Source organism: Balaenoptera acutorostrata, chromosome 21, assembly GCF_949987535.1.
Source record: "Balaenoptera acutorostrata chromosome 21, mBalAcu1.1, whole genome shotgun sequence".
NCBI lineage: Eukaryota > Metazoa > Chordata > Mammalia > Artiodactyla > Balaenopteridae > Balaenoptera > Balaenoptera acutorostrata.
In genome coordinates this window covers 30422317-30449264 of record NC_080084.1, presented here as the reverse complement: position 1 = coordinate 30449264, position 26948 = coordinate 30422317, and the positions used below count along the sequence as shown (strand labels likewise).

At 38.3% G+C, this 26948-nt stretch overlaps 1 protein-coding gene across 1 annotated transcript in view; it reads left to right on the top strand.

Moving 5' to 3' along the window:
- CSMD1 (CUB and Sushi multiple domains 1) overlaps positions 1-26948 on the top strand; it is a 1828277-nt gene that overhangs the window by 1308056 nt on the left and 493273 nt on the right. The window contains exons 9-10 of the mRNA XM_057537433.1: positions 3425-3549; positions 14250-14371. Coding sequence (XP_057393416.1) covers positions 3425-3549; positions 14250-14371 — 247 coding nt within the window. The remainder of the gene's footprint in view (positions 1-3424; positions 3550-14249; positions 14372-26948) is intronic.

Below are 26948 nucleotides of genomic sequence, written 5' to 3'. Positions count from 1 at the left end.
AGGAAGTTGATCTGATGTATGAAAAGCATGTATGAAAAAGATGGACATTTTGTTGGAATGGAGTGCACTCCATCAAAACTATGAATGATAGGCTTTGGTAACTGAAGTAAGTGGTTGCCAAAGGGAAGCAGTAATCTTATTTTCCTTCCTTTATGTTTGACCATGCCTAGAAATTGTGTGAGATACTAGCACCTTAGTTTGAGAGGATCATAAAAAATGCTGAAGCACTCTTAAATCCCGACTCTCCCTAACCTGTTATTAATCACATCATTTGGTGTATTTTGTTTACAGTACTTAACAACACTTTCATTTTCTTCTTATTTGATTTGTTTGTTTGTTTTTTTGTCCTCCGTTAACTAGAATGTTATCTCCATGAGATTGGGACTTTGTCGGTCTTATGAATTTCTGCATATTTAGTACCTGGAGTAGGGTGTGGCACACAGTGAATATTCAATAAAAATATATTGAAAGAATGATGAAAAGTATGAAAACTGAAATTCAGGTAAACAAAGAGAACTGAAGATTGGGGCCTGGCATAGAGAACACGGAGATATAATAGTTGTTTTCAAACCAAATATTTAGATTTACTTCATTTATTCAACGTGGTTCCGGAAGTTTAAATAAGACCAAAGGCCAATGAAATTATGATGTATATGTCTAAAAAGTATAGCTGTTTTAAATAACTGCTGTGACTGACAATGAAAATTAGAATTATGTTTACATTTTGGTTTTTCCACTTTTCCCTTTCAAAAATAATACATATTATGTCCTTATAACACAGTGTTTCTCAAAATTACTTCCATAGAATTGTTTTTTTGTAACTTTTTATTTTCTATTGGAGTATAGCCAATTAACAATGTTGTGATAGTTTCAGGTGCACAGCAAAGCGACTCAGCCATACATATACATGTATCCATTCTCCCCCAAAGTCCCCTCCCATCCAGGCTGCCACATAACATTGAGCAGAGTTCCGTGTGCTATACAGTAGGTCCTTGTTTGGTTATCCATGTTAAATATAGCAGTGTGTACGTGTCAGTCCCCACCTCCCTAACCATCCCTTCCCCCACCCTTCCCCCTTGGTAGCTGTAAGTTCATTCTCTAAGTCTGTGGGTCTGTTTCTGTTTTGTAAATAAGTTCATTTGTATCATTTCTTTTTAGATCTCCCAGACCAGGGCTCGAACCCATGTCCCCTGCATTGGCAGGCAGACTCTCAACCACTGCGCCACCAGGGAAGCCCAACTTATTGTAGTTTTGACTTGCATTTCTCTAGTAATTAGCGATGTTGAACATCTTTTCATGTGCCTTTTGGTCATCTGTATGTCTTCTTTGGAGAAATGTCTGTTTAGATCTTCTGCCCATTTTTTGATTGGGTTGTTTGTTTTAATGATATTAAGCCACATGAGCTGTTTGTAAATTTTGGAGACTAATCCCTTGTTGGTCACATCATTTGCAAATATTTTCAACACTCATTTATGATAAAAACTCTCCAGAAAGTGGGCATAGAGGGAACATACCTCAACATAATAAAGGGCATATACGACAAACCTACAGCTAACATCATACTAAATGGTGAAAAGCTGAAAGCATTTCCTGTAAGATCAGGAACAAGACAAGGATGTCCACTCTCGCCACTTTTATTCAACATAGTTTTGGAAGTCCTAGCTACGGCAGTCAGAGAAGAAAAAGAAATAAAAGGAATCCAAATTGGAAAAGAAGAAGTTAAACTGTCACTGTTTGCAGATGACATGATACTATACATAGAAAATCCTAAAGACACCACCAGAAAACTACTAGAGCTCATCAGTGAATTTGGTAAAGTTGCAGGTTACTTTCATAGAATTCTAGTTGCCCTGGATATTTAGTGCAAAAGGGCTCCCTGACCAGATAAATTTGGAAAATTCTACATACTTTACATTCTCTTAAGTAGGTGAAACACATTTTGCATATTAAATTTTAGTAAACTGAGGGTCCCCTTTAGAAAAGAAAGATGCTTAATTTTGTTTAATCCAGAATTTTTCAAATTGATTTGACCCTGATTTGATGATTTTTATAGACATCTGTGATGATCCTCTGAGAGTGTTATACAGAAATGTGGGAAATGCTGCTGTAATGTTACTGGAATAATGTTCACTGTGATATTCCAGGTTAGACTTTTTCAATAAGCAGGAAAGGAAAGCATTTGTTTATTTTTTTCCTTATCTTTTATCTATTAATAACTTTACACATAACATGGGCAACTATGCATATTTTCTCTCAAAGACTCTCTTTCATTCCCATTTTTGTCAGCATCAACGTCAGGGTTTGTCAAATGGAAGACACAGGTAGAATTTCCTCTTGTAACAATAGGCTTGTCAGATAATAAAATAATGCTGCACTCAACTCAATGCCAGACAACAGCCTTAGAAGAAGTGATTGGGTGTGCTCAGACCTGATGTATGCCTCTCACATCTTCTCATGCACCTGTTGGTTTGTGATTCTGCAATCACGTTTCGTTACTGCTTACAACCTTAGGGCTTCATGTTTTCAGAGGCAGCTCTGGAGCCAAAGCAGTTTTTCATCTAACTCTAGGCTGGATGGATTGCTTTTTTCTAAATAAAATTATTCTTTTCCTATAAGATGTATTTCTGAAATATAATAGCACTGGCCTCCGTCTGAATATAATTAATATAATTAATGTTTGCAATGATAACAAATTCTTTACTGAGACATTTTTTTCCTTGATTTTCATTGCAAGCAAGTTTTATAATGATGATGATAACACTTAACATGAGATTTATCTCTTTAAAATTTTTAAGTGTACATTACTGTTGACTATAGGTACAATGATGTATAGCAGATCTCTAGAAATTATTTATATTACTTAACTTAAACTTTATACCTTTGAATTAATAACTTCCCATTTCCCCTCTGCCTCCCTTCCCCCCAGCCCCTGGCAACCACCATTCCAGTCTTTGATTTTATACATTTGACTGTTTTTGATACCTCATATAAGTGGAATCATACAGCACTTGTCTTTCTGTGTACTGAGACATTTTCTTAACCCAGGCTTTTTCAGTCTTTTTTTTGGTAAGATATTTATCCACGTGGAATGACATCCAACTTTGTTTTGTTTCCAGGGTTCACTTCTTTCACATGCGTTTTCTTACTTAAGCCACAACACATGGTCCTGCCACCTTTGTTATTGTCTTAATTTTAGAGAAGATACCTTAAGGATCATATATTTATTTAGCGGAAGTTGGCAGAACGGAAATTTGAACTCAGGTCTTGTGCTGCATTAGAGGGTTGTATCTGTGAATAATTACTAATGGATCACTTAATGTTTAATATCGTTTTGACGGCATAACACAGTAGCAACACTGTGATGATTTTTTTAAGAAGTCTTCCATGAATAATTCGGGTTGTTTTTGGTTTTGTAATTGCTCAGGGTTGGTGCAAATGTACAGTTCTCCTGTGAGGACAATTACGTGCTCCAGGGATCCAAGAGCATAACGTGTCAGAGAGTCACGGAGACTCTGGCTGCGTGGAGTGACCACCGGCCCATTTGCCGAGGTAAGGCCTATGTGATTGCGTCTGCCCAGATACTCTCTTTACTCAGATTTGGCATGCTTTGCTGAACGATTTAAGTGCAAAGCACTGTGTATAGGCAGAGCAAAACGTGGTGATGATTTATGCTTTCATAGTGATGTAGGTAAACAAGAAATATTTTTTGAAATTTTTTAGGAGGCAAACATTTCCAAGGATATTTGTGGTTTTTAAATTTCAGGAAATACATGAGTAAATCTAATCATTCAAACACACACACATACTCGATATAACTTGGTATCCATCTATCTATATACACAGTTTGCATATGTATGAAAATATGTTACATAACCAGATGCTTTGGAAAACTTTATGCATGTCCCTGCAAATCTAAAAATTCTCACTTTGCAATAGTAGTAAAGTTGAATTCTTGGGTTTTGATAGTATCAGTGATAAAGGGAGTTTGTTAGCATGATCTGAAGCCATCATTTTATTATTAAATCATATTAAACTAGGACATAGAAGAGCAAAATACTGCATTATCATCATCTTCAATGAGGTCAAAGTATGTATTTGTTGCTTCTGTGAAGTACGTGAAGAATTCTACCAGAATTATAGAAGCCATAGTGAACCCAGCAGAAAACTGTTTTGGCTATTTTACTAAGGAAGAATCAATAAAATTAAAAGAAGAACTAGGTATTTTGTTTTGTTTGCATTTTGGCCATAAAATAATTTATGCAAATTGGTAGTTTTAAAGGAAGAAGAAAAAAAAGTACTAAGTTGAACAAGGAATAAAAAGTATATTCTTATATACTTTCATATATAAGAATATCTTATCCCTCCTTATAGTCTTTTTCAAGTGAATGGATTCATAAATTTTTATTTTAAAATGTTCCAGTTGTAAAAAGGTACAATACAAGATGAACAGTGTAAGTTATATCCTGTGAAATGAAGTAGTTGCAAAATACATTGCTAGGTTCATCAAAGCTAAAATACTAGATCGCAGGCTTTATTTAGTATAGTGTACCTTTACCTATAACAAGTTGGTGGCTTTTTACATGTAGAAAACACAGCTTTGTAGCATCTATGCATCCTGAGGGCAGAGTGGGCGTGTGGTCTGGTTGCAGGTGGCCCTTTCCCATGAAAAATTTCCCTTCTTGGAGAAGCACCCATCTCTGGTCAGGAAATGTGTATGGCTGCGCCCCTCCCCTTTTGGTCACTAGACCATTTGCACACTAATACTAAAGCGACATCATTAGGCTTTCAAAGGAACTGTAGCAAAATCCTTATTCCCATGAAAGAGTGGTAATGTTCATGCCCCAGTTACAAATGAGGACTAAGCTACAGGTATTATCGTTGCCCTAAGGAAAATATATGCTTTCATTTTCAAATGTTTTTCTTGCTCTTCTATACCAGGAACATATGTCATTATTTTAAAAGCCCACACTAGACAAAACTAGTAAATGTGCATCTGCTTTAAATTGATATTTTAGAGTAACATAAAGGGACTATTGAGTAGGATATTATTTGATTCTTACCTTATTTATGAATCCAGAAGTTTTCCTTTTTTTTCCCCTTTGCCCCAAATCTCATCTACACTCAAAACAATTTCCCAGCACGTTGGCCCCAGCTTATACGCTGATTTGGTTGGTGTCAAACACTCAGGTGCTTGCTCCATCCAGGCTAATGGTGGGACAGTTCCCTCCATCCCCCTGGACCACCAACTGCTCACTTTTAGAGGTAATTAGAGGAGGAGTCATTTGACTTCCTGTTCCCATAGATTCTAATGTCCTACTTTATCATTTTAGAAGAGAAAGCTCTCCCACAGGGTCTTTGTCTGTTGTGTGGTTCTTGGTCTGGTTTCCCGTGGAAGCCTCCTCACCTCTCTCCACACCCACTTCTCTTTTTCACACTCAACTATATTCATCTCCTCTTTCTTCCTCCCAGCTGTTAACTGTTTTGCTTTAATTACATGTACCTTCATTTTCATGGACTAATCCTTTAGCTTTTTTTCAATTTATTACTTTTAACTTTCTGAAATAATGCGCTATAGCAGCAAGAAATAATTAAGGAAGAGTTTTCTTATAGGATGTATATTTTAAATCTGCATACTAGAACGATAACAGACTGTGTCTAGAGAACAATAAAAAATATCTTTAAAAACACAGTTTTAAAGAAATATGTATTTTAGAGCATTTGGAGTAGTACGGCATTAAACAAAAAAAATTAAAGTCCTGAAATCTCCTAAATAGGAGAATTTGAGATAAACTGTTTAGAATTAGGTGATAACAATTAGGTGACAGAAAACCAAACCCAAGAGAAGCTTAAAACAAATGGAAGTGGATTTCTCTCTTATACAGAAGTTAAGAGCTAGGCAGTACAGGACAAGGATGGCAGGTCTGTTTCAGATATGAAAATTTCCTCAAGACTCACTCTGTCCTCAATATGGTCACGCCTCCATCCTCATAGTCCACGGTGGTGTCCAAACTCCAGGTGACTGGATGGAGGAGGTTAGAAGAAACAGGGAGAGACCTAGCAGATGTATGCTAACGAGAGTCTGCAGAAACCGTCACATGCATTTCTGCTCATTCTCATTGGCCAGATTCCAGCCAGATATTCTCACCTTGTTGTGAGACTTAGAAACATATATATTTTTTATTCTGTATGTTTAAATATATACCAAACAATTATACTTCTATGAAAGAAAAGGAGAATAGATATTAAGGGAATCTTTGCCATGGGGGTATATTTTTATAAGGAGAAGTGGGATAAATCACTGAATAAATGACACTTTTTTTTTTTTTTTTGCTTCCCTGTATCATCTGCAGCTTTTCATGAGTGGAGAGTGCAAATAAATTAGAGAATCATTCATCCCTCTCTCACGTCCCTTGGCATTTTTGTATCAGTGCAGGACTATATGTGTAAGCTATATGGATGAAAAAAAGGGTGGAGGTGTGTGTGTAAGGGCTCATCTGTAAGTATCATGGTTAAGCCAGGAACCTGTCCTCCACTTCAACACCCAACTCCCTTTCTCTGCCCTGCACTCACCTCCTGGCCACATGGCCCTCTCACAAGAGGCAGCTTCCTCCTGCAAAGGCAGCAGGAACACCCTTCCCTCTAGTCTGGGTGACAGAGTCTTATATAACATAAGTAATCACCATGTACCATGACCTGATCAATTACATATACAGATGGATGGTCAAACGTCTTAGTGCATCTGTAGGCTGACCCAATAGAGGATCACTTCGAGCAGTCTCTAGAGCAGGGCTCTCCACTAGAAATAAAATGCAAGCCACAGATGTAATTTTAAAACATCTGGTAGCCAGATTTGAAAAGGAAAAGAAGCAGGTGCAGTTAATTTTAATAACATATTGATAATTTATTTAACCCAAAATATTACAAATATCATTTTAATGTATAGTCAAAAAGATTATAGGGAGATGCTTTACTTTTTTCTCTTTCTTTTATTCATACTATGTCTTGGAAATCCAGTGTGCATTTTATGCTCAGAGCACATCTCAGCTCAGACCAGTGGCATTTCAAGTGCCCAATAGTCAGATGTGCTAGTGGCTACCATGGACAGCGCCACTCTGGCTGTGAAGCTCAGCCCAGTTCCAGTTTTCTCAGCGCTCAGCACGCTTGTGGGTGTGAAGGGAAGCAATGACCTCCATGAGTCATGGGTGGTTTCCTGGCAGGCATCCCTCAGTGTAGAACGTACTTTCTTCTATTAAAGCCCATACATTTTCCAGGTTGGCAACATTTAGGAACCCTGAGTCTGTCATCATTCCCTCCTTTAAATAGTGTCTCTACTGGCTTTTAATGACTGATTCCTCAATTAAAGAAGAGCTGAAAAAACCTTTCTTTAGGTGGAGCTTTTATGGCTGTTTCTATAAAGATAGCTTTAGCTGTCTAAAATGTAGGGGGAAATGGATAACATGAAACATAATGATGTTTCAAATGCTACCCAAAACAGAACGTAGGGATATTTACTTAGCTGTCAGTAGGTTCCAGACACCAAGTGCAGTTTTTCAAGTTCATCTTCTCCTCTGTGCTACCCCGTAGTACATTGTATGTAAGAGGCGAGCACCATGGTTTGGGTCTTCCTGATGCACTCTGAGCCTTTAAAGCAGCCCTTATATTGATCATCTCAGCCACACATTCTAAATTCAGCTATCTATCAAATGCAATAAAATGCCTCTGGTCTGAGCATTGCATGCATTATGAGATTTCAGCTCAGTCAGTTAAGCAAGGACTGATTCTCAAGGCTCCCTTCTTCATGAAGGGTCTCTAACTCTTAAGTAATTATCATGCCTTCTCCACAGAAGGAATATCTGATAGAGGCATTTGATAAATTGCAGTGAGTCAGGAGTGATCTTTCACATCTGGACACTGGGTCCTAAGCCAATGCTTACTTACATTAGCTAATTAGCTCTGAGAATGGGAGATGTTACCTTTTCTTCCTGTTACCACAGGGATGAATGGTTGCCATAGCTCAGTAATTACACAAGTGATTTTGTTTGAAATTATGCTTACTTCATTTAGGGATATGAAAACAACCATTATGATTTTTCACAGGGTAAAATATGAGCTGTTTGAAACTGTATAAGTATCTTTAACTAGCAGTAGATTTTTTAAATAAGCAAACAAAAAAGAGAAGAAGAGGATATACTTCTTTTTTTTAAGTAAAATGTTCCAGCTGGCATTTCATTCCATCAATATTTAGGGGGGATATATAGAGAGAGTTTCTTTTAATGCTAATGCACTTTGATCTGTGGAATTAATATTTTTAGTTGCTCTCTGAGTTGAAAGGGCATATAAGAAAAGTGAAGTGTTTTTTTGCAATTCTAACTGTGGTTACATGGAAGCCAGTTAGAGCTACCAAGGGTCACAGAATAAAGTTATTATTATCTTGGGATTCCAGGTCAGGTTAGCTCAGAATTACCCTTAACTTATTAACTTTTCACTTACCAAGAACTTTACAGTTTATTCTTCCCTACTCACAGTTTCTGTCCATACAGAAATGACCTTTTAAATAGTAGTGAAAAGACCATTTATACCTGCAAGATGACTTCATTCTACCAGATTAAAGGTCCAGAGCCAATTGTAAGATTATATTTTAATACTGATTATTATATCAGGTATGTGTGAGCACAGAGATTTAAAGAAGCATACACACGTTTTAAAGAAAAAATATTTCCTTGTGATAGATATAAAAATATTGAGAACTCTCAGGGTTTGCTCTCTTAGGAATGTTCATATATAAGAGACATCAGTATTAAGTGTATTTATCACGCTGCACATCACATCCCTGGTACTTATTTATCTTATAACTGGAAGTTTGTGCCTTTTGACCACCTTCCTCCCTCACACCATCCCCCGTCTTTGTAGCCACACATCTGATCTCTTTTTCTATGAGTTTGTTTGTTCATTTGTTTGTTTTTGAAGTATAATCGCCTACAACACCATGTTAGTTCCTGTTACACACCATAGTGATTCAGTATTTCTGTACATTACAAAATGATCACCATGATAAGTCTGCTTACAATATGTCACCATAAAAAGTTATTAAATTATTACTGCCTATATTCCCTATGCTGTGACTCATTTATTTCATGACTGCAAGTTTGTACCTCTTAATTTCTCACACTTTTAACTTTTACTTTAATTCCAGTGAATTTGGATAAATTTCTGGTTTTGCTTCTGGACTTATAAGGATTTATACTCTTTACTCGAATGTCACTTGGGAAAAAAACATGTTTTTCTCTATTTTTTATTAAGTTACTGGAAATAACAAAGCCATGTATTTTTATACCACTCCTCTCAAATTCTACTGACATAAAACGACCTGAAAGCTAATGTGAATTTGGTGCTAATTATGTTCCTAGAACCTGCCTGGGAAGTTTGTGACAGCTCTCTTGCATTTGTTTTCCTTCTGCCTGGAACACTTCTGCCCCAGCTGTCCACATGGGTCTCCATCCTACACTGGTCATCAGATGTTGTCTCATCCAAACCCTTCCATGCCTACCCTCTTCCAGATATGCTTTGAACCCTGACTCAGCTTTTCTGTAAAGGTCAAATATCCTCCTGAATTAGATGGTCAGGTGTTTAATTGCCTGAGGAAGTCAAGGAACTTAATTTTGTTCTCTCTCTGCTGTATCCCCTATGCCTGAAACAGTGCCCAACTCTTACAAAGCGTTTACTGTATATTTCCTACTCCCTACGCTATGCTCTGGTGTGTCGGACAATGTGCTGAAGGCTTTACTCGAATTCTTTCCTTCAATCCTTACAGCTATCATAGATGAAGTTATGATTATTATGTGGATAACCTGAGAGGCTTAAAATGAAATAATTTAAGATAAGACATCTAGTAACTTCATAAACCAGGCCTGGAGCTCAGGTGTGATTAAGAAAAGCAAGCTCTTAACCTCTGACATACTTTCTGCATTTTGGTTGACAGTCTGGTTATAGACATAAAATCTGTGGTTTTCTTCTAAATCATACAAGATATACACTATCCAGTATAATTCTTAATGTGCTTGAAAAAAGCTTCAGATGTGAGTCCAGATATCCTATTAATTTAAGTTTGGTCAATTAGAATATTATTCTCTTCAACTATTTTGATTAATTAAGTAGTCACTATAGAACAGTAAAGATTCCTGGAACTGATTATACATAAATAGATAAATGACTACTTCAAATTATATAAGATAAATTATGTGAAACAAATGTTTTATACGTAATAAATATTCAGTGATTAAATGGATAAATGGCACAGATTGACATTCAGAATTGGTTAGTTTTATACTCCCTTTCCACTTTCCTTCTTCTTCTTTTTTTTTTTTTAATTTTTATTTATTTATTTATTTATTTATTTATTTATGGCTGTGTTGGGTCTTAGTTTCTGTGCGAGGGCTTTCTCTAGTTGCAGCAAGCGGGGGCCACTCTTCATCGCGGTGCGCGGGCCTCTCACTATCGCGGCCTCTCCTGTTGCTGAGCACAGGCTCCAGACGCGCAGGCTCAGTAACTGTGGCACACGGGCCCAGTCGCTCCGCGGCATGCGGGATCTTCCCAGAACAGGGCTCGAACCCGTGTCCCCTGCATTGGCAGGCAGACTCTCAACCACTGCGCCACCAGGGAAGCCCCCACTTTCCTTCTTGATCTATATTTCCAATGATCATTTTGTGAATTCTGCTTTTATCTTAAAAACATGTAAGATATAAGCAAAATTTGAGTTTACAAATTTAGAACACTGTCACATGAGTGATATTAGCTACACATTAATTAGGTCGTGGTTATTATCAAAGAACATTTATTAAGCATTTTTAAGATTTAAGTGTAAATTACTTTACGTTAGGTGTTATATTTCCAAAAAGGTGACAAGGGGGAAAGCCTTTGCAGGAGCAGAAAGTGATATTCAACTGCAATACGTATAAATGTGTATATACATTTCCATTATGGGAATGCATTTAAATCTTGCTATAAAAACTTGCTTGGCACTAGTATATTGTAATTACCTAATTATTTGCTTAATTAAATACTTTGTTGACTAATCCAATGTGTGTTTAATCCAGAAGCAACTGTTTGGGAAGTAGTTCCCCGTCTGCAAGGACACAGTGAGATTGCTCATCATAATCAGAGCAGGGCGCTAAGCTTTCTCTGTGTCTGAGCAGCTACAGGGGAAGGAGTAGAGTTCACTCTGCTCTCTCCACTATACAATTCAGAGAAATTGAAGCTTGGTATGACCCTTCCTGCAGCAGAACCAGAGAGTAGAGAAAAAACCCCAGGCAATAGATCATCTGTGGGAGACATAGAAGATAATGTCCAGTCTGTACTTCAGCCACCATGTGGATTTGGATAATGGCACACAGAGATCATGATAACTCAAGAAACATTATTATTATCTGATAGCGACTCTACACGTAGATGGTTGAACTTTGAGTTGTGGCCAGTAGAAAATCTGAGAATTGTCTCTGACTAGTAGGAAAGCCTTGATATAAGAAACTAGTACCTAATGAATCGTAATTGGTGTGATGACGGTAGGATGATCACATGATGAAGAGGCAGATGATTAGAATGGGGACGACTTAGAAAGGCAAAGACTGAGGTACTAGCTAAAATTTTCAACAGTTTCCCAAGAAAGAGTATTAGAAGTAAATAATTAGAGTTAAATCATATTATTTAAGCCTATCAACCTACTCAAAAAATACATCAACAAATATCTATGGGGTAACTGTTGAATGCCAGGAATTGTTCTGATTGTTGAGGTTATACAGGGAGGAAAACAAAACAAACAAAATCCCTGCCCTGAATATTCCCACATACTTCATTTCAGCTGATTATTTTGATGGCTTGATTAAAAGTATGGGTAGAAAAAAGAGTTAAAAAGTTAATTTATTAGGAAAAGGTACTGCAAAAATAGGGACATAGTTCTAAGAAAACGAAAAAATATTTTATGTATTAATTTGACAAGTTTTGGTGAGAAATACTTCTGAAGGGACTGGATTCATAACTTGTTCTGTGTGAAACACAGTACCGTGTATGCAGGAAAATGTAGAAAATGTGCTGGTTCCCTATGTAAATTTTACTAATAGTTATCTCACTAAAAATATAATCACTAAAAATCCTATCTCCCCAAACAGTGGGTAAGGTGAATTTCATGAAGAGCTGGGAACCAATTTTAATAAGTCAAGTTGAGGTCAAGCTTCAAAGCAAACAACTAAGACCCAGGGCTATTGACAGGCTGTCAGATTTGGTGAACTTTCCAGCAGAGTGACAGCTGGGGCTGATGATTGGATGAATACAAATTGTCTGTGGTAATGTAACACATTAGTTCCCCACTGCACACATTCTTCACATGTCTTTTTTCAAAGTTTGAAATGCTTAGGATGGCACTTTGATAATATTACTTTAAAACTAGTCAACAGATATTTATTGAGTAACACTCTATTTATGTTTCTGTCAGCTCTTCAGTGTGAAATTTCACAAAGTAGGGTAACACAAAGGTATGATAACTCAAATTTTATTGATAACGTTTCTTCTAAGTTTCTGTAATTAATACCTGTAATATTAGAGGGCTTTAAGAAAATTTCGGATCTGAAGTTCATGATCCTCTCGAGAATGTGTTCCTAAAAGCAGACTCACTGGAGAGGGAAATCATACAGCACAGGTGTATGTGCTTGTGGGCTCTGCTCTGTTCAATGACCTTTGGAGCCAAAACACGCCTACTGGGTTTTGAAAACCAGGTGACACTTTATCCATATTTATTAAAAAGTGTTGTTCATCTGGAAAGCAAATGCCAATATTTTAAAAGCTAACTTTCATATGTTTTTATTAATCAATGTATAGTAGATTAATTCTTAGCTAATTATTTTCATAGTAAGTATCAAGTACCTGAAATGTTGTGTAAAGTCAGCTTCCCACATTTTTTACGTCAGCAACTATCAACATTAGATATGGTGTTGAGGATATACAGATAAGTGAGGGAAGGATGCTTTCCCAAGGTCAAGGGAACCACAACCTTGTTGGAAAGAGAGATCTGTACATTGACAATTACAATACTAGGAATAGGCATAATCGATATTATTGCTGTATCAATGTAAATGGAAGAGAGAGAGAGATTCCTGGAGGGCAGTTAGGGATTTCCCCATTAAATGGTTTCTGTGACTCCTCCCCTACAACCTGGCCCTTGGGGTCAGAATCCTGTTCTCCTGTAGCTCAGTCTCTTAGGACAATACCTGACCTGCTCAGCCAACAAAAGGAAGGAAGGAAGGGTGGGTTATGAATAAAATCTACTCTTCAGTGGACAGCAGTTTAATCAGTTCGTGTGATATGATATCTTAGGAAAATGAACCTGAGCTTCTCTTGTATTAGTTCTTATTTGTGAAATTAGTTTCTTCTGCTCTTTTCTCAAACCCAGTTTAAATTATTAATGTTAAGAGTGGAGTTCAGGCTGACATGTGATTTACAAAATTGTGTATTGATTTTTTAAAGGCTTCTTTCTTAAAGTGGAGGTCAGTTGAAATATTTTTATATTCAAAACTTAGTCATTCTTAATTGGGTTATGTTACTTCCGTGATTTACTTGGTCTTTCATTTTTAAGGTATTTTCTTTTTCCTTTTAGAGCCACCGTTTCTATTTTCTTTCTTCACAAATTCAACTGTATTTTAAGTTCTTATTTGCATTGTGCTATAAGGAAATTGGTACAGTTTGTTACAGAATACAATGATACAGTGTAAAACTTGAGAGGAAATTTAAATATCATCTGTTCCACCATGTTTTAAAATGAAAAGGATGAAGCTGCGGGGGGTCGGGATTACTGGTTCAAGGTCATATCCTGTAGGGCATAGTTGAGATGCTAACTCCGGTGTCCTGAATTCTTATTGCACTGCGTGCAACCAAAGGTCTCTACAGACCGTCTCTGAGTCAGAATGGCACTTGAAATGGACTAATTTGATTTGACATTGTCCATGGTGCTATTGTAATTAAGTCATTCTGTGAATGGCAGTGCCTTGGGAAACATAATATAATAAAGAGTTGCAGGTAAACGTTGCAGATACCAAGCAAGGGTCCTGAAGGCTGAGTAAAATCTACTTGCCAACTTGAGTTCACAAATAGCTTTTCATTACAATAAATGCTAGATACATAACTTGAAGTTCCATGTATGTCTTGTGTCTTCAGCACACAGATGAAATCCTGTGGAAAATAATATCATCTCTATGTACTTCTAGCTAGAACGTGTGGATCAAATCTGCGTGGGCCCAGTGGTGTCATTACCTCCCCTAATTACCCAGTTCAGTACGAAGACAATGCACACTGTGTGTGGGTCATCACCACAACAGATCCAGACAAGGTAAGGCTCTCGTCTTCCCCCTCTGCGTACCTGATGAAATCAACACTCTGCCTGGGCAACTGTTTACAACGAACAACCTGGTGAATGTCATGCACCCTTAAATTTTGTTGTTTTAATTGAAAATCTGCTGCTGCATTGTGTGTGTATCTGTCTACCTTTGTTGCAAAGCCAGTTTTAGATTCAATTAATTCTTAGTATTCTCAGTGTGCTTGCCTCCTACTGGTTCTGGAGGTTATGTTTACGCTCTTTTTTTTCCAGTTTTATTGTGATGTAATAGTTGACATATAACATTGTATAGTTTAAGATGTACAACATAATGATTTGGTGTGTGTTTTTAAATGATCACCACAATAAGTTGAGTTAACATCCATCACCTCACATAGTTACACGTATTTTTTCTTGTGATGAGAACTTTTAATATCTACTCAGCAAAACTTGATGACTGATGGGTGGAAGGTGTGGAGTAAGGGGTGAGGAGCCATGGGCAGGTGGTTTTGATTCTCTTGCTTAACATTGTGTCCACATGGCTTCAAGTGCAGGTGCTGTGAGGGGGGAGGAGGAGGAGGAATCAAGAATGGCTTTGGGGTGTGTGGTGAAGCCCTGACCAGAATGGGCACAGGGTCTAGCTTCCTGGGGAGTCCTGGTGGACATGCGCTGTCCTTGCATAATTACTGATGATAATGCCCTTCTTTATTCTCCTAATTATTCCCAATTGGAGCAATAGATTCTAAGTTCTCCCTACCTTGAACCAGGGAAAGGGCCTCAGAAACCAGTCTTTTATGGGAAGAGATGATGAGTTTGGCTCTAGGCATAGTGAGAGTGAGGTGCCTGCTGTATCTCCAAGTGGGTCTCCCTGGTAGAGGTCAATTCGGAATTCCCAGGTGTTTCCTTAGCTGCTGAAACCTGGGATGTGTGTGACATCATGCAGAGGAGACAGAAGGAGCCAAAGAGAATCCTGGTGGTGGCCTCATCTTTCTCTCAGGGCCAGCTGGAGGGTGGACTTGGCTGCACTGTCATGAGTGGTAGTGATCTTGCAACTAGAAGTGCCACGTAGAGTTTTAAGATGCTACACTCTTGTGTGGATGGAGTGGGATACCCCGGTGTTCCAACAGGGAAAGGAGTGGCTCCAGACTGAATCGTCAGGGGACTTGTGGAACGCCCTTCCAATATTTTAAAAAATCATTTAAATCCAGATTACATATGGGATAATCATAAATATTTTCCTGTATGGAACATATGCCTGTATATCTGTGTTTCTATTTCTTTCCAATTGTCAACTGAAAAAAAGCACAGCCTAAAAGTTGAGGATTAGTTTTATTCGGCAGATGTGCTGAGGACGTAAGCCCAGGAGACAGCCTCTCATATAGATCTCAGGGACTGCTCTGAAGAGGTACGGGAGGGGCCAGGATATAATGGAGGTTTTGGGAAAAAACAGGCAGTCGGACATCCAAAGATCCCTGTTAATAAGAGAAAACCAGACCTCTCAAGTTGAGGAATTTAGCGCTTTTCTATGTGTGGGAAGATGCAAGAGTCTGGGCTCAATGAAATCATTCTTTTGATACACACCTCAACTGTCTAGGGCCAGTATCCTGTTTTTCTCCAACCTGAATCCCCTCAGGGTGCAGAGGCTGGTGGCTTGATGGCCACAACATCCTTTGTTTACTGATGCAGCAGGCGACATTCTTCATCCACACTGTATATACTGGAATAATTGATATCTCTGTGCAAATAAAGGAAGCTTAGAGTTCCCATTGTCTCAACCCTTTACCTGACAGAGAGGAAGCTGAGACCCAGGGAAGGTAAGATTGCACAGCTACTTACTCTTATTGAAGGATAAAAACACATGTGCTCTTTGCACTGCACTGTGATAGCCTCTTCGTTAGCTTTCTTCCTCCCTAAAGAAGAGTTATTTCTTTTGTAGCTATCTATTCCATTATCACTTTGACGAGAACCACAAGGAAGTGAAATAATAGGTTATTCAGTGCCTCAATAGGATATTCTTGGCTGTAGATAATAGAAGAGCTGACTAAAAGCCAGAAGTTTTAGGGAAAAACTATTTCATGCAGAGCCAGGGAGATTCCAGGTTTAATTCAGGAACTCAGTAACTTTGCTGAGGGCTCAAGTGTTTGCCTTTCTTTTCTGCTTGGGTCTCCAGAGCAGTGATAACATCTCCCTCAGGTCATAAGATGCTGTCACACCATCACATTCAGTGTTCAGTGAAGAAATGTGTCATGTCTTTCTTAGAAATGGTAGGAATTGTCTAGAAATTCCCAGAGGCTTCCCTTCTGGTCCAATTGAGTAAAATGCCCACAATCCGGATCATGGACAGCCTGAGGAAAGAACCATCTGGAAGCCAGAGAAAGGGCCAGTGGTTATGGGTAACCAGTCATGTCTGTCACATGCAGACAAGTAAAAAGGTCAAAGGAAGAGATTTTGCTTATCACCAGATTGATCTTTTGCTTTTCAAATGTTTCAGATCCCATTATAATCCTGTTTTACCAGACACCAGTGGACTAAAATTAGTTAAAACTCATTAAATATGTCCTTTGATGTTTTGAAGTTGATTTTTAAACTTGGCCAAACTGCAAAGTGACAAATGAAATTTATGCAGTTTGGGTTTATACATTTTTCTCATTATACAAGTTCACTTTTCTCTCTCATGTTTTTGTACATTTACATAGATTTTTCTAAAGACTTCATATATATTTTATTGACTCTGAACACGTAACACTTAACAACTTAAATTTCAGGAATTTTGTGTTATACTGCTTCAGAAAATTCTTTGCCTTCCTTTATTTATTTTGGTGAAATGTTCAGAGAAGAACCAAGGCTTCCAGTTGATAGACTAACACACTGATCTTCTTACAAGAGCACTACTTAGTCACCTGAAGGCATCTCAATTAAGCAGAATTACCATCCAAATTAAGCAGCAGCCATTGCCATTAAGTATAATTAGGCTTAATTTGATTCCTTGGGAGACAGTCCACATAAGGGGGTTTCCCGATGAAGCGCATGGTGATGAAGGTGTATTACATATTGAGCATAAGAGAAAAGAACAGTTATGTAAAGGTTTCCAGACAGTGACTCCTGCTAGAAGCATTAACAGAATTCTAGATAAGAAGTTGTTGGTATACCTTAATTTGTTGTTTAACGTGCTTTGTAAACTTTAAGAAATAAGATTGAATAGAAATCTAAAATCAATTTCCAAATTGATGAGTCAACGAGAGATTAGTTAGTAAACTCCTCTTTTTTTGAAAGATTAACCCTCTCATGATGATTTATACTCTTTCCTGGTCTTAGGTCTGCTTTGACCATTATATAACCAAGTTCCCTGTGTCAGCTTACACCAAGTGGTACCATAAAACGGCTGATAGAAAGTAATTATTGTGGGAAGTTCATTGTGTCTCTTAGTAACGTATGTTACAATTTGTAGTACTGAGGGATGTCAAGTTAAAAGGAATACTAGAAATCCATTCACTTACATATGTTTATATATATACATATATAATTATCCTAATGTATATTATATTAAAACACATTATATATAATGCATATTAGAATTATATGTATTAATATAATGTGTATTATGTGTATTATATTAATATGCATATATTAGGAGAACCTGATATGTAGGCAGAAAGTTGAAAAAAAAAAAAGTTCCTCAAGAAGATTCAATTTAGTGGAGAAGCAGGTTTCTAAAACAATTGTTCTTGCCGAACTAGTCTAGTAGAAATTCAGTAAAAATTAACACAGTAATAAGATATTTATTAATATATTTTATTGTAAACACATTCAACAATCCGTATTTTCTCAGGTAAAACTCTTGAGGAGTCCTGTGACCAAATTCCCTAAAAGTAATAGGTGGTTAGTGAACCACAGATTATGGGAATTACTAGCAAATGCTCACAAACCTTTATCCCAGGGGTTTTCGTTGAAAGGATTAAACAGGAAGACAGCTTTCCTTGGAATCCTTTGATATATGCATATATGTGTGTGTGAGTGTGAGTGTTTATTTTTTTCTCAAATACATTTTGTGCTGGCATAATTTTAGTACCTAATTTTAATGTGAGCTCCTCAGAGAGTAGTATTCTTTTGGTGTTAAACTCAGGATTGAAGTGATTTTAAGACATTTGAACGTTGTCTTATGTAGTTCGTCCAGGCTGCTATAACAAAATATCACAGACTAGGTGGCATACAGAAAACAACCATTTAACGTCTAATGGCTTTGAGCCCCAGTATTTCCTTACGGTGTTAACAGCACCCACCTTTGAAGGTTGTTGTGGAAAGTATAAAATCAGTGTAAAACACCTGAAACGTTGTCTTCCAAATACTAAGACAAATACCTCCTTCCTCCTCTTCCTCCCCTTGCTCCTCCCTCTTTCTCCCATCTCTTCCTTTTCTTCCCTCCTCCTTCACCTCCTCCTCCTTCTCTTTATTATTATTCTTAATAATAATAAAGCTAGATTCAAAAAGACATAAATGGAACCCTGAATGGCAGGTAAAGGGTTTAAATGTGATGCTAATGGCCCAGGGTGTCAGTGTAGGGCACGGCATGGAGGGAAGGAAGGATATTATAATGCACATTATGTCTTAGAGACCATTCTGCCCACCGTCAGATGGACAGATTTGAAGGGCACAAGATCGGAAGCAGGAAACCTCAGGACTTTATTTTAATTATGAGACAATATGAACCTAAATCAGCACAACGGCATCAGACTTGGAGAGAAGAAAATGGATTTGAGAGATGTTTAAGAGATGGGTAACCAGTCACAGCAATTTATACATTTATATTGCACATTTGATTTAATGAATAACTCAACATCTAAAGACAAATAAGAAAATTTGCTTTATGTTCAATGCTTTTAAGAAAATACAGCTGTTTATCAGAGTCCTTTTGGGGGAAGGAGCATTGACTTCTTTTATTATTCAGCGGATTTTGTACATAATTTGAAGTAAATTCATACAGATACAGAAAAGGCATTCATTTCAATTTACAACACTTTAAGCTGTTTAGAAATGGAATTTGAATAGATATAGTTCAATAGACTTTCTTTTCCCATTAGGGGAGTCACAGATTGGTGGAGAAGCAGAGGCTAGACACCACTGTCGGCTATAACACTGCACTAAGCATCCTTGTGTTTCCCTCATAGACACCATTCCAGCCCAAATGCCATGATGGGGTCTGTTTACTTTTCTTGTATGTCACTTAACTCTGCCAGGAAAGTTGGGTTCCTTGCCAGCTTCCCTTCACTGCACGTTAGGGGCTCCCTTGTATTCTTCTGGGCCGTCATCCTTCATCCTGTGTTATTGATTCATTACTTCGTCCTTGTCAACTCTCCAATATATTCCCCTCTCTGTACCAGCCCTTTTGTTGTCAGCGTCCTCCCCATCATCACTGTTTAATATTTGCAAACACTTTCATGAACTGAGTTAGGGTCATGTGACTTTCCTTCTCAGGTCTCTGGACTTGCCCTTCCCAGTATCCTTTCTTTTCTGTCACAGGGACACCTGCACTCTCTTCATTTTGCTCAGCTCTGACTCTTGACTTCTTCAGCCAGATTTACTTATTTTTATATCTCTTCTTGGCACTCAAAAGACAATAGAAAATAAGGTGTGTGCTTTTGATTTGCTTGCATTTTAAGCCAAAACTTGAATTACAGACACATGCACACTCACATACACACATGTGTACGCATGTGTATGCGTACACACACGCACACATGATGGAGACAGCATCAGCAGTGTGCAGACTGCAGTATAGAAGTGAAGAACGACTGCGGAGAGGTAGACACAGGCTTTGTGTGTAGCAATAATTGTATGTCCCCATATGCCCAGAAGAATGATGCCTTGTCCTCAGGACAGAAGGGTGGAGAAGGTTTTATATTTGTTTGTTTCTTTTCTGTTTTCTATAAGTGGTGTGTGTGTGCTTTATGATAAACGGAGACAGGAATATCCATTTTCTTTGAGGCTCTGAGGTTCCCTAGTTAATTCTTCTGTTCCTGGTTAACTTTACACATCTTAGAAGTGGTCACCTTTTATTTTTCTTTTAATATGTATCACCTACTCACCCTTTGCATTTATATACATTTCCTTTCTTCTTTTCAGTGCTCTTCTTATTTAACACAATAGTAATTATTACAAGTAGCAAAACAAAACGTATTCATTCAGCAAATTTTTGAGCCACACACTTTTTTAAAAAATATATTTATTGGAGTATAATTGCTTTACAATGTTGTGTTAGTTTCTTCTGTACAAGAGAGTGAATCAGCTATGTGTATACATATATCCCCATATCCCCTCTCTCTTGCATCTCCCTCCCACCCTCCCTATCCCACTCCTCTAGGTGGTCACAAAGCACCGAGCTGATCTCCCTGTGCTATGCAGCTGCTTCCCACTAGCTATCTATTTTACATTTGGTAGTGTATATATGTCCATGCCACTCTCTCACTTCGTCTCAGCTTACCCTTCCCCCTCCCCGTGTCCTCAAGTCCATTCTCTACGTCTGCGCCTTTATTCCTGTCCTGCCCCTGGGTTCTTCAGAACCATTTTTTTTGTTTGTTTTTTAGATTCCATACATATGTGTTAGCATATGGTATTTGTTTTTCTCTTTCTGACTTCTCTCTGTATGACAGACTCTAGGTCCATCCACCTCACTACAAATACCTCCATTTCATTTCTTTTTATGGCTGAGTAATATTCCATTGTATATATGTGCCACATCTTCTTTATCCATTCATCCGATGATGGACATTTAGGTTACTTCTATGTCCTGGCTACTGTAAATAGTGCTGCAGTGAACATTGTGGTACATGTATCTTTCTGAATTATGGTTTTCTCAGGGTATATGCCCAGTAGTGGGATTGCTGGTTCATATGATAGTTCTATTTTTAGTTTTTTAAGGAACCACCATACCGTTCTCCATAGTGAGCCACACAGTCTTGTAGATAATTGGGAAAGAGTTGCGAACAGAGAGCTAGGTCTCAAGCAGAGCAAGGTCTGCTTGCGTGGAGATGCCACAGCAGAAGGAAGAGGGAGAGACTCAGCCAACAGCCCAGCTCAATAAAATATATTCAGCTGGTGACCGGGAATCTCATGACAATGAAACAGGATGGAGAAATCATTTATTGAGGATATTTAGACATGTATAAAATAAAGTTAAACTTTGTATAATGCTTACCACCTAGATGTAACCCAGACGTATATTTTTGTTTTAATATATGGTCTTCTGTTTTTTAATGTACACACATCCTGATTTAGCAAAAAGTGAGGTCACACTCTAAAAGCTTTTATGTCACCCTTTTAAAGGACAAAGGGAAAAGTGTCCACAAGTAAAGTGGAGGAGGCTGTGTGTGTTTTTTTTTTTTTTTTCTTTTTTTACGATTAGGTTGGCGAAAAATTTCCTTTGGTTTTCAAGTAAAAATAAAAGACACATTTTTCATTTTCACCAAGAACTTTATTGAACAATGTATTCACCCTTTTGTTCCACTACCTTCTGCCATCTTTCAGGAAACTTCATAATTCCATCTTCCCAAAATTTCTTATCTTTTTGAGCAAAGAACTGTTCCAGGTGCCTTTTACAGTCTTCCAGGGAATGGAAATTTTTTCCATCAAGAGAATTTTGTAAAGACCGAAATAAATGGAAATCTGAAGGTGCAATGTCTGGTGAATACGGTGGATGAATCAGAACTTCCCAGCCAAGCTGTAACAGTTTTTGCCTGGTCATCACAGAAACATGCGGTCTTGCATTATCCTGTTGCAAAATTATGCATTTTCTTTTGACTAATTCCGGATGCTTTTCGTCGAGTCCTGATTTCAGTTAGTCTAATTGGGAGCAGTACTTGTTGGAATTAATCCTTTGGTGTTCCGGAAGGCGCTCATAATAGAGGACTCCCTTCCAATCCCACCATATACTCTATACTCAACATCACCTTCTTTGGATGAAGACTGGCCTTTGGTGTGGTGGTGGTGGTTCATTTCGCTTGCCCACGATCTCTTCCGTTGCATGTTATTGCACAGTATCCACTTTTCATCGCCCGTCACAGTTTGTTTTAAAAATGGAACGTTTTTGTTATGTTTAAGTAGAGAATCACATGCGGAAATACGGTGAAGAAGGTTTTTTTCACTTAACTTATGTAGAACCCAAACATCAAAGTGATTAACACAACCAAGCTGGTGCAAATGATTTTCAAAGTTTGATTTGGATCTTTTGAGTATGTCGGCTGTCTCCTGCACGGTATAACGTTGATTGTTCAATTTGATCGCTGTCAACTTCAACTGGTCTACCTGCCCATGGAGCATCATCCAGCGAGAAATCTCCAGCATGAAACTTCGCAAACCACTTTTCACACATTCAATCAGTCACAGCATCTTCTCCATACACGGCACAAATCTTTTTTTACGTTTCAGTTGCATTTTTACCTTTCTTGAAATAATAAAGCATAATATGCTGAAACTGTTGCTTTTTTTCTTCCATCTTCAATATTAAAATGGCTACACAAAAATTCACCAATTTTGATAAGTTTTTTTTAAATGCACGCTGATACGACAGCTGTCACAATACAGTCTAACAAAATTGTTTTGAATGAAGTTAAAGAGAACTAAGCGCTACTAGAGCCATCTTACGGAAAAAAAACCAAACGAACCTTTTGGCCAACCCAGTATCTTAAATTGGAAATAGTTTACCTTCATACTCTAAGCATTTCAACTGAAGGCAGGAGAAATGGTCAAATCTCCCAAAATAGAGGAAAAAAATTCCACAAACAGTAATAGATTTGTGTGACCAGTTCATGACTTGCTCAGAGCTAAAATTAAACTTTGTATCTTTTTTTTTTTTTAATTATTTATTTACTTATTTATGGCTGTGTTGGGTCTTCGTTTCTGTGCGAGGGCTTTCTCTAGTTGCGGCGAGTGGGGGCCACTCTTCATTGCGGTGCGCGGGCCTCTCACTATCGCGGCCTCTCTTGTTGTGGAGCACAGGCTCCAGACGCACAGCCTCAGTAGTTGTGGCTCACGGGGCTAGTTGCTCCACAGCATGTGGGGTCTTCCCAGACCAGGGCTTGAACCCGTGTCCCCTGCATTGGCAGGCAGCTTCTCAACCACTGCGCCACCAGGGAAGCCCTCTTATTTTTAAGAGTTTTTAAATCTTGTTTGCCTATTTCTTAATGGCACAAAGCATAATGGTGCATCTTAGGAATCTTGACTTGAATGAAATAAGTTTTCATCTTTTGCAGGCAAGCCTCTTTCTACAGCATCTTTGAATTTCCAGTCTCTTGCATGGTGGATGGCGTACAGTGAGGACCATTTGATGTTAATAAGTAGCTACGACAATGGCCAGGAGCGTGTTGTTTTCTATCACTAAGGAGGCGGAGAAAGTAGTGCCATAATTCTTAAGGATATAGTTATCTCCAAGCCACCAGTCCCACAAATCTACATGTTATTTAGGTCTTAAATATGGCCAAATATAGTGTACTAATATGTTTCCATACAAAGAAAACATTATTCTCTTAGCAACATCTGTTGCATATAACACAAAAGGTGCATTTGTTGCTATTAAACTTGGTTGTGGGCAATACTTTGCAAGCAGTTGGCTTTCCCATGTTTTGTTGCTTTCATTAGGCTGTTTTGTATATTTGATGATGCCTGTTACGCAGCGGTTCCCACCAATATTCAGACTTAAGAAGAGAATATTCCAGAAGTCTGGAGAGGTCTGGATACTGTGTTCTTCTGTCTTCACAATCCTCTAAGTGATGCTTTGATGTGTGTTTTTGAAAGACTGTGTTTTGACCTGGGAATTGCTTTCATGGGTTTGCACTGCAGTGTGGAGCACGCTGAGGGCTGTCTACACTGCAGAGTGAGCCCCTGGCGGGTGACGGGGGTGCGGAGGGAGGGAGCCACACCCATTACACCCTCGGGTTGTCTCTCTGTGGTCACATGCTGGGAAGCTGTACTTGAACTGAATAAACCTCCTAGGTAGCAGAAGTGGACTAAATCACACCTTTCTTTTTTTTTTTAAATTAATTAATTAATTAATTAATTAATTTATGGCTGTGTTGGGTCCTCGTTTCTGTGCGAGGGCTTTCTCCAGTTGCGGCAAGCGGGGGCCACCCCTCATCGCGGTGTGCGGGCCTCTCACTATTGCGGCCTCTCCTGTTGCGGAGCACAGGCTCCAGACGCGCAGGCTCAGTAATTGTGGCTCTCGGGCCCAGTTGCTCCGCGGCATGTGGGATCCTCCCAGACCAGGGCTCGAACCCGTGTCCCCTGCACTGGCAGGCAGATTCCCAACCACTGCGCCACCAGGGAAGCCCACACACCTTTCTTTTAATGGTGCTCACAATGGAGAAATGGAATTATTATTATTTTTATTAACAGCAGGCATATCCAGCACCTGCTTCACTGTTTTTGTGGCTTCCTCGAAGTCAATGGAGTGATTTTGAATTTTTCTATTTGTAACATTTGTTTTGCTGTTGTTGAGAAAAAGACATTTTATTTGACGCGTTTTACTAGAGGACTGAACCAATTATATCATCTCACAGGATCCCTTCTAAATTCTCACATGATGAGCAAGAGCTCATAATTAAATATTTCATGTTTATAAAATCCATTTAGGGCACTTATGATTCTGAATCATTCCAGTATCTGGTGGGTATTGTGAATAGTCTTATGTACACTTTATATTTGGAATAATACAGATTTTGAAATATCTAGAGCATAACTTCGTTAGCTACATTCTTATCTTACATGCTTTGTCCTTAGTCTGGATTAAAATCACCAGTTTTAATATTCTCCCATTTAACATTGGGAGAACATGATCCATTCAAATATTTGCTTTATAGAAACAGTTTTACTGTCACATTTGACTGACTTGCAGAGTCCTATACAGATACAGTATGATTAAAATGCTCAACTATTACCTATTTCATAGAAAAATGGCTGGCATGTGTATATAGATAATTAAATGAATGGAAAATAAAGAGAAAATTTAAATTATGATTGACACATATTTGAAAAAAACCCCTCACATTTGAACTAAAAGTTTCCAGAAGCAAATGTATATATACATATATATTTTTTAATGTATATGTAAAACAAATTTATCTTGATACAGGATTAAAGTAAATGAGCTACAATTATGTACAGTCTTCAGTGAAGCAGGCTTTTAATAAGTCCCTTCAGATGTGGAATTTTCCAGGTGGAGCTCAGGTATACAACTTAAATCTGAGACACTGTGCCTCTGCCCTCCAGCCTCACCAGAGCTCCCCCTGCCCGCACCAGCCGTCAACAGAGATAGGCCCTTTGGGAGAATTGGCTGAATCCTCAGGGGTAACATTGGGCTGTGGATCACACCAGGTACACCCTGGTTACATCTCGAGAACAGAATGAAAACCTCCATGTAGCTCTGCCTTGAAGCATCTCCCCAATTCTGTCACTTGCTTCTGGGCCCCCAGCCACACACTGTGTCCCAGTTAGGCAGCACCCTTCGTGTTCTCCTCCTCCTGCTCTGAAACGTCTCCCTCTTCTCTGCTGTGATCTGACTCCGGTTGTGTAAGCTGATCTGATTTTTAAAAAAAATTATGCCATATTGACAATAGATAATTCAATCATTTTTCAAACTCCCTGTGTCAGTGTCTTTTTTAAGTTTCCAATAATTCCCTCCGTCTTTCCTTCAAATCATAGCGCAGTTTTCCCCACAGATAGCCCTCCCCTGCCACAGGAAATCACATCTCTGTCTCTTAGAGATTAGGAAGGATTCAGTTCCTCCATGTAGAGAAGCTCTTTGTCACTCATCGCTCTAAGATTTTTGCCATGTCATTCAGTAATTCAGAACGCAAGTCAGTGAAATCTCTGTTTTGTCCAAGCATGTGCCATAAGTCTTTTCCATTTGAGACGCGTCATGTCACTGCCTCTGTGGGATTCGGGAAGTCTGTCCTCAGGTCCAACAGGGATGAGCCTCACTCTTCAGTATCTCAAGTCTGGAGTTTGCAGAGTGGGATGACCAGGAGGCCTAGGCCACCATCAGTGTACTTGTATTACAAAGAATGTCCTGTCTGTGCCGGTCACTGACTTCAGCTTAGAAGTGCTGTGACACATGGCCCTGAGTGCTTCTTATCAGTCATGTCTGTAACATAGAATAAAATACCATCCTGTGGTTTATTATCAGTCCTGAGCTATGAGGAGCATAATGTATCATCAAGAAAAACTTATATATCTTTACTTAAAAAAGTCTGAAAACAGAGCTCTCCCAATATAGTAGTAATGATTAGAGAAGTAAAGGATGTTAACAAACTTGGTTATAATGAAAAGCATATATTCAGTAAAATCTTTTTGTTCCCCCGAGTTCCCACAGGGTAGATTAGCTTCTTTCATTCACGGCATCCTGAAGCATTTACCCACCACATCTACCCGAAGACAGCCAGTGTGTATTGGCTTTCATAATTTATTCATTTATTGGAATTTCCAAATATCACAAGGAGGGGAGCGGGTAGGAGATACTACAATACAGAAAAAAAGTGCCAGAAGATATTAGCTAATATTTACTGAGAAATTAACTTGTTCTAGAAACTGGAAGAAACTCTGTTCA